General features: G+C 37.5%; 1 protein-coding gene across 1 annotated transcript in view; it reads left to right on the forward strand.

Moving 5' to 3' along the window:
• SERPINI2 (serpin family I member 2) overlaps positions 1-1,640 on the forward strand; it is a 32,052-nt gene extending 30,412 nt beyond the window's left edge. Inside the window, exon 9 of the mRNA XM_058555593.1 lies at positions 1,521-1,640. Within this exon, the coding sequence (XP_058411576.1) occupies positions 1,521-1,597 (77 nt within the window). The 3' untranslated portion in view covers positions 1,598-1,640. The remainder of the gene's footprint in view (positions 1-1,520) is intronic.
• The last annotated feature ends 7,286 nt before the right edge of the window (positions 1,641-8,926 follow it).

The following is an 8,926-nucleotide window of genomic DNA, read 5'->3' on the forward strand; positions in this document are numbered from 1 at the left end:
TATGCTACCTACTGTATTTTAATATTAGGAGGTAAAAGTTGCTTCCATCTGATGGAGATGTGGTATAAATATATTGATTAAATATGAGGGACACCTCTTTAAAAAGGAGGCATGAAGAGAAAACAATAATGATTTCTGCTTCAGCCTGCCTCTAAATCCATTGCTATTATGTCAAGGGAGATTTCACTAGTCTGTCCAATTTGGTAGTGAGTAGACTGGTGACTGCACAGAGACTCAATTCAAAATGTGGAAACAGATTGATTAGGCTGAGACACATGGCTTTTATGTAATGTTCTACACTTCTGAGTGTTTAAAATTTTAAACTATTGTCTTCATTGATGAGTTTCTAGAAAAGTTACTTTAAAAATTTCCTGAACAAATAATTCTGATAAGCATTTTGATGCCATAGAATTATAAAGATATAAGAGTCGCTGATGATTCCTATTGTGACTAAGTGTAATATACATCCTGGGAAAGCTACTTGTGTATCCCTGCCTATCTGAAAAATAGGGGTATTTGTTTTCTTTCTTTTTCTCAGAATTACTTTGAGATTTTTGAGGCAAGGTATTATTGATTACAATTATTCATAACAAGAAAAAAATCTGCAAGAGATTATGTCTGTTTCTGTGTTATTGGCTCTTGTAAGAGTGTGTCTGTCTTTGAACTGAACAGTAAGGAGTTAATGAAAAAGGGCTTTCCCATTCTTATTTCAAACACATTTAAATATAATTTTCTTTAAAATTATGTAAAATTTATTTTATCGCTTTTGAAATTAACCTTTATTACACATAACCATAGGGAACTTAAGTCAAAGCAACACTTGACACGGATCCATTGAAGCCACTTTCTTTACCCTAGTTGAAAAGAAAGGTGAATGGATTTTGACACATCATTTATTTCTGTTTTGTCCTTTAGCTCTTAGTTCCTTTTCACTTGCAAACACAGAATGGCTGGAAACAGGTGTTTGCATTTATGCTGTATACTATATCACCACTGTGAGGATTTGAAAGTACCAGTGATATGAAAATATTGTCTTTAGCAGTGAGCTTTGCTCCAGAGCTGAAGGAGGGGAGCTGAGAAGCTGCACTTTGAACCCTCGGGGCTTATGTTACATATATAAAAAGATGACTGCTAATGCCTTAAATTTAAAACTCTGCCAAGCTCTTCACCATTTTATTATGCTATGTTTGCTTGGCTGAGTCTCTATATTTAGAAGAACACCTCTCTGTCACTTTATTTTTACTTTCCTATGTGAAAAACAGGACTAATGTGTTTTTGATGACAAGCTATTGTGGGTGTTAATTTACTTCATAAATTACCAGAAAATGATTAATAATTATGTAATTGTGTATTTTAGACAAAGGAGAGGGTTTTGCTATTAGACATTGCCTATTTATCAAGTGACTGAGTGTTAAAAGTGACTAAAGACTAAATGGTTTGTTAAAATATTATAAAAAACTAATTACTGTCAACTTTTTTTCTCCAGAAATCCCTCAAGTATGGTTTTTTTCTTTTCCTAGAATCAATTTTGTTTATGGGAAGGGTGACAGATCCTGACACCCAAAAGATGAAGGGAAGAGATTTAGATTCACTGTGAATGAAAAGCACAGCCTCAGAATATAAGACGATTCTTGGAAAATAGTTGATTGTCAAAATATCATCATCTTGCAAATAATTTCTATGTATCTTTCCCCATTTTAAACTGTGCCTGTATTAATCTGTATTAATGAATAAATGAAATTAATAAATGAAATTATGCATTCAATCTTTCTGTTCTTTCTGTGTGTTTTGTAAAGTCTATATGAATCAAAAGCAATGAACTTACATAAAATATTACTATCAATATGTTAGAACAATCCTGTCTATGATATTTTTGATATCAAATTCCTATCTTAGATATCAAAGTCTCTATATTCCTGAAAGACACGACTAGCTGGCTCCCAGGCATAGCAGCGTTATCCAGACCATGGAGAAGTAAGGTCAAGAGAGAGTGGGTGTGGTGTGTGCCTCTCTGGGGTGCTATGTAAGATACAGAGATCCAGTATCTATGACAGTAGACAAGCTTTGAGTTTTTCGCTAATCTTCACTTGGTATTCCATGTGTTACATTTAATATTTGCCTCGTTTCCATACCTTTTGGGACATGTCAATTTTTTTCTTCTGATTTATACTTTAAACATGTGTAGCAAATAGAAATGATGAGAACTTTTATAAAGCTTTCCTATATGTGAAAGTGGCAGCTAAATTAGCGTGATTCAGGAGGATGACCTTCCACGATTTTACAACCCTGAGATAAGAAACTGTTAGAGCCAAGATTGTAATCTACAAAGATTAAATGCAGAACCCTTCCTCTGAATACTCTGAAATGTCACATCAGAATATCCAAAATAATACTACATTCTAATCACTAACGTGTTTCACAGTTTTTCCATTTTCATTTTAATGACGTAAAGTGCCCTTTTGTTTGTTTGTCCTGGCAATTCTTGGCAGAGAGCTTAACGATAATGGCCACCCATTGTTGAACCCTAATTAAGTATCAGGCCCTGAAATAAGCACTTTATATCTACATTATGTTAAATGTACTAAAAATCCTATGAGATACTGTCACCCCTCTTCCTGATGAAGAAACCAAAACTTAAAGACCATATATAAATCAGTCAAGGACACATATATAGCAAACAAATATATATAGCAAATAAATGTGGTAGTCTTTACTGTATTTCAAAGTGTGAATTCAAGACTATGTGAGCTAGAAGCCTGTGACCATAATCACTGAGGTATAATTCCCTTCACATAAATCCTTCAGAGTAGTACAGTTCTTCCCCCGAAACATTGTGCTGTCTAGTCTCCAAAGTCTAGGTGTCTAGCAAGTCTAGGAAAACCTATAGCAATATTCAAGGCATTATGAAGACAATTTTAGAATTAATTGTGATTGTTTAAGACCATAACATAATTGAAAGCAATGTTCATTTTCCTAGACTGGCAACTTGAGCTCAGACATAACACAGTAAATGCTAATCTAAATGTTAATGATATGCCACAAGTTTGCTCCTCACCTTGGAACTGGTTTAAAAATATGCTTCTTCTATTCAGGAAGAAGAAAATAATCAGCTCAGTTAAGAGTACAGTCGTTTTCTTCAGGTCTGGTCCAGATTCCTGTTTTCTTTGGATTGCCTGAGTTCTTGTGATCTTTTTCCATGTGTTGCAAATCACAGTCTGCTCTGAGGATTCATTCATTCTTTCCACAAATGTGAATTGATCTTCCATGTTCCAGGCACTGTGTTAGGTACCAGGGACATAACAGTGAACAAAACTGATATGGTCTCTCACCTCATGGGGCTGACATTTTACTGGTGGCAGAGAGACAGTAAACTAGTGAACAAATACAAAAACAAGTTAATTTCAAATTTCGAAAAGTGATAATAATAATAATAATAAAACAGGATAAGGAAATAAGAGGGGTTCTATAAAATGAGATAGTGTAATAACGTGACTGCCCAAGTTTCATTTTAAGTACGTGTTTTTATAACGTGTTCCCAATATACTTACTTTTCTTCAATAAGATCTTTAGATGTCTGCCTCGGGTTCCTTACTATGGAGCCTGACTTTGCATTGTAGGGAAGTTTTGGTTGTTTTCCTTCTCTGATTTCATGCTCTGTATCTGGTAAATGTTACTTGCCTTAAAAAAGGAGAAAGTTTAAGCTCCTTATAGAAGAGAAAGTAGCCTTCTGGTGTGGGTTCAAGCTTAAAATCTCCCCTTCTACTCTGTTCTAGAAATATAGTTGCCAAAGCACTCTCAAGGTTAAAACCTTTCATCTTCACCTTCAGCTGCAGTTAACTCAATAGTTATTATAGTTCCATACTCAAAGGTTAGAAGTGTCTAGAATATATTTATAAAACATATATCTATTATGAAATAAAATAAGTATAAAATATTTTTTTTGCCAAGCTATGTGAAATTTTTAGAATTCACAACAGTATGTAATCTATATGGAATAAAAATATTGCCAAATTAATACCCCTTATAAAAGTCTAATATATCACATATATATACTTTTTCCCACCTTGAGGCAAAATGGCCATTAAAGTAGTAGTATTTTTTTTTTGGAAAGCTTGGAATTGGATTTTATTGACTTTACATAGTCATGATTCATGGCGTATTTTAGAGAAGTCTGCTGCATCAGGCCGTGGGACCTGAGAGGTCAAAGGACAATTTCTTTTTGGGGGTGAGGTTTATAGAATTCTCCTGAATTGGATAATAAAAATTTGGAAACCTTGAAAGATATAGAGAAAACTTTAGGCAGATTTCGTTAGAAGTCAGTGCTTTGGGCTCTGGAGGTAAGATATTTTCTCACAGTATAGCCTCAGACCACTGAGACGCCTCTGTGAGGGGCCGTCCACCTGAGCTGTGGATCTGGAGACTGGCTCCATGCACACAGTGGAAAAGTGGGCCTACTGTAATTTGTTTGCTTGTAAGAGCACTTTTTTTTCTGATTTTTCAATTTTTTTTCTGGCTCTTTGTATGAGCATCTCTAAATCTGAAGCCTGAAATCCAAGAGGTCAAAAATCTAGTTTCTTTCTCTTTTTGATGCCTCAAGTGAGCACTCTGATGGTATAATATAAAAGAAATGAAAAAGGAGATGTTTTTCACTGTCTAACATTATATTTTTGTCTGGTCACATCAGTTCTCTGGGGCTTCAATGTCCTCACCTGTATAGTGGTGTTGGACAAATCCTATTTAAATCCTATGTTTATAAAAATCCTATCTAAATCCTAAATCCCATCTAAATCCTATGTTTATAAACCTCTGACCTCTCAACAAAGACACATCTTTGGAATAATGTTTTTTGAATCGTTGTTGTCTATAAGCAGTGTTTTTTCACAAAACAAAAAAAAATCCAGAGTGTACCTCTCACTAGGATCTTGGTCAATTACATTATCTTTATTTATAATTGTCTCTTTATAAATTTGATATCTAAATTTTCAAAAGAGGATACATATAAAACAATTTCACCATTGTGGCAGAGACCTCTATCTAGTGAAGATTTTTGCCCATGGTTCCTGCAGTGTAGAGCTGTTGCTGGGCAGTGGAGGCCTAGCCGGGGACTTCATTTCACCCACCATTGCATTTATTTAAATGGATCCTTGTAATTAGTTCTCATCAATGGTATGTGAGTGGAGGTGAGCGTGTCACTTGTGAGCCCAAATGATTCAGAAATGTGTCCCTTTCTAACTGCTCTCTTCTTCTGTACCAGCTAGATGGCAATGCTCAAGATGACCCTGGGAACCCTATTTAGAAGGTGACAGAGCCTCTGTTAGCCTGGGTTCCTCTATCACTGTGTGTCACAGCGCCTCTCTGCTGCCTGGGCCAAAGCCAACCAGAAAAACTTATTGGCATTGGACTGTGACGTGAACAAGAGTTATATTTTCATTGGAATTTGAGGGATTGTTAGTGACAATCTCGAGTGTTAATTTGGTTCCTTTAATAGGGTACCTCTATGACAAAACCCAAAGTGTGTGGCATAATTTAAAGTTGACAGCAAAAACAAAAACAACAGCAATAACAACACAGACATGGCAGGCTGGAAATATTTGGTAAAATTGTTGCTTGTGACAACTTGGAAAGTAGACCATGTGCATACTGACCCAGGGTCCAGCTAGAGATTACGTTTCACATCTCTCTTGAACTTGGTAGAATACTTAATCCATTCTTACTAGTGGAATATGAGCAGAAATGCTATGTGTTACTTCTGGCCACAGTGGTTAGGAAGTGAGTTTGCTTACTTTTCTTTCTCTTTTGTCCATTCTATTGGCTGTATATCAACATTAAGGGTGACCACGGAAGCTTTGTATGGAAAGTGGCAGAGGCTCTATCAGCCTGGGTCCCTGAGTGATTGCATGGATCACATCCATCCTATCCTCTGCCCCACCACCACTGACCGTGGATTCCCACACCGGACTCTACCAGGAGCAAGAAATACAGTGAATGGTATTAGGTCATAAGAACTAGGTAGCTAGTGCGCACCAAAATAATACAACTCTGTTCTTAATATATGTTTTCCATGTATTAGCCTGTAGTAGATGTTTTCTCATCCTGGTGAGACAAAGTTCGGGAACACTATTTGAATTAGCCAAGTTCTGTGAAAGAAGTTCAGGAATGACGTTTCAGTGCTCAGCTTCATCGTGAACATGTATCTTCACCAAAAGAGAGGAAAGGATGTAAGACACAAAAAGTCCACTAATGGGGTGCTTTGCTGGCTGCCACAGAGCTCTTCGTTGAGACTCTTTCCATAATAAAAAATCAGCCTTTACCTCCTAGTTACTCTGGGTACGTGTGTGGTGGAGATGGGGATGGGTTAAGGATATCTTCTTTAAAGACTCGTCCTGAACAGATTTTTGACTAATGTAAAAATTACGCCCACTTGCAAGGAATGAAGACATGGCATTACTAACGATATTTAAAAGTATGTACTCAATGCTTCACAGAAAATGATATAAGAAAAGCTGGTCTAAGTTCTCAACAGGCTTTTGTGGAGAACAAAACAGATTTTTCTTTTGGATTATATATACATATTAGATTTGGATTATTTGGTTTGTCATGGCTTGTATCACATTATTCATATTCTTGTATCCATGAAAACATACAGAGAAAACTTCCTGGCAATCAAGTTCCTATTCTGTAATTAACAATAGCTTATATTTATAGAGATCTTGCTATCTCTGTGTAATGTATATACAGTATCTTATATGACACTCACATCTCTTCTGTCTCACCCTTTATAAAACAAGAACATTGGAACCAAAAGATTAAGGAACTTTGGTCAAGGGCACACGTGGAGTATAAATGGTAGAACTGGTATTTGCACTCTGGTTCTCTGACTCCAGACCGCAGCTATTAGTCACTAAGCCAGTTCTCTCATACTTTGATTGCGTCGGAATCACCCGAGGGCTTGTTAAAACACAGACTGTCCGGCCCCGCCTCCAGGGCTTCTGATTTGGTGGGGCTGGGTTGGGTACCAAATATTTGCATTTCTAACAAGTTTCCAGGTAATGTTGATGTTGCTGGTCTGGGAATCATACTTTGGGAACCACTGAAACAAGGTATACTACTCTCTTCTATGATCATTACTTTGCTCTACTCAGAATGATCTGATAATTGATAAAATAGGAAAGAAGCCAGCAGAGTACAAGATTCAATGAAGAAAGAGACCAATGAGAGATGATTACATTAAAAATCTAAATGAGGGCCGGTCCCCTGGCTTAGTAGTTAAGTGCGCGCGCTCCGCTACTGGCAGCCGGGGTTCGGATCCCGGGCGCACGGTGATGCACCACTTCTCTGGCCACGCTGAGGCTGCGTCCCACATGCAGCAACTAGAAGGATGTGCAACTGACATACAACTGTCTATTGGGACTTTGGGGAAGAAAAAACAAAGGAGGAGGATTGGCAATAGATGTTAGCTCAGAGCCGGTCTTCCTCAGCAAAAAGAGGAGGATTAGCACGGATGTTAGCTCAGGGCTGATCTCCCTCACACACACACACAAAAATCTAAATTAAAGAAGGTAACTAAATTATAAAGATGATCACTCCTCATTGCATGAAGAATAAAAGCAAGACTTCAGGCAACATTCAAAGTCTTCCATATTCTTCCAAATCTTGCATTTCTAGACTAATCTTTGCTCATCTGTGCTTGGTCATCCAGCACATCTCCAATCTCCGTCCTTGGGTGGCTGTTAAAGCTGCTTTGTCTGCCTGAAAATGCTTTTCCCTTCCCTCCTGCAAAATCTGTGTGTCAAAGCTCTAATTTTGCTTCAAGACCTAGTTCAAATATTTCTTTTCCTAAAAAAAGCCATCCAAGGTGCTCTCAATTTCTACTTCTTCCTACCAACACTCTCCCCCCATATCATAAAAGTTATTTGTTTCAGTTGCCATGCAACAGTGGTCCCAGAAAGAATTGTCTATTTTTTAATTGCACCATGATGAGATCTTATTCATCTTTATGTTTCCCATAGGATCTAGGACTCTGCTGCATCCTGGCAGTTGCTCAACGAGGGGTCACTGAATTGAAGTAAATAAAGACCTTGTTAGAGCCACCAATTCAAGTATATGTTTGCCTTATCAGTCTGTATGAGGTCCCAAAAGTTGTCGATAATTGTATAAAGTGTAGAGTTTCAGCTGTGAGTGACAGTGACTCAAGAGTGGCTTAAAATGACAAAAGTTTACTTCTCTGTCAAGCAAAAGAAGTCAGGAGGTTGGATGACTGGTGTAGGGTTTCACGGCTATCAGAGACTCAATCTCCTTCAGTAACTCTATCGCTACCATGTGGTGTCCTAGCTCGGGCTGCTACAACAAAATACTATAGACTGGGTGGCTTAAACAACAGACGTTTAATTCTCACTGTTGTGGAGGCTGGGAAATCCACAGCCAAGTCGTTACCTTTAGGTCACATGGCCCTGTTCTTCACCTCCTTTTCGGCGCTGTAATTATAATGTACTGTGGTGTTATTTTCGTTGTGTTTACCCTGCTTGGGGTTGTTGTCGTTATTGGACCCATGGGCTAATAGTTAACAATCAGATTTGGAAATTTTGGGCCATTATTTTTCCAAATATTTTCCATTCCTCTCCCCACCTCTTCTGGACTTCAATCACATAGATGATAGACTGCACCGCATCACTCCACAGGACACTGTAGTTTTGTTCACGTTTTTGTCCACACATTGGTTTGCATAGTTTCGATTGTAATGTCTTCAAGTTAATCTCTTCTTCTGTAAGGTCTAATCTTCATTGAATTCCATCCAGTGAAATTTTTATTTTAGACATTATATGTTTTAGCTCTAGATGTTTCATTTAAAAAAATATCTCCCAGAGGCCGGCCCCATGGCTGAGTGGTTAAAGTTCCACATGCTCCACTTTGGCAGCCTGGGTTTGTG

This window comes from Diceros bicornis, chromosome 15 (assembly GCF_020826845.1).
Source record: "Diceros bicornis minor isolate mBicDic1 chromosome 15, mDicBic1.mat.cur, whole genome shotgun sequence".
Lineage (NCBI taxonomy): Eukaryota > Metazoa > Chordata > Mammalia > Perissodactyla > Rhinocerotidae > Diceros > Diceros bicornis.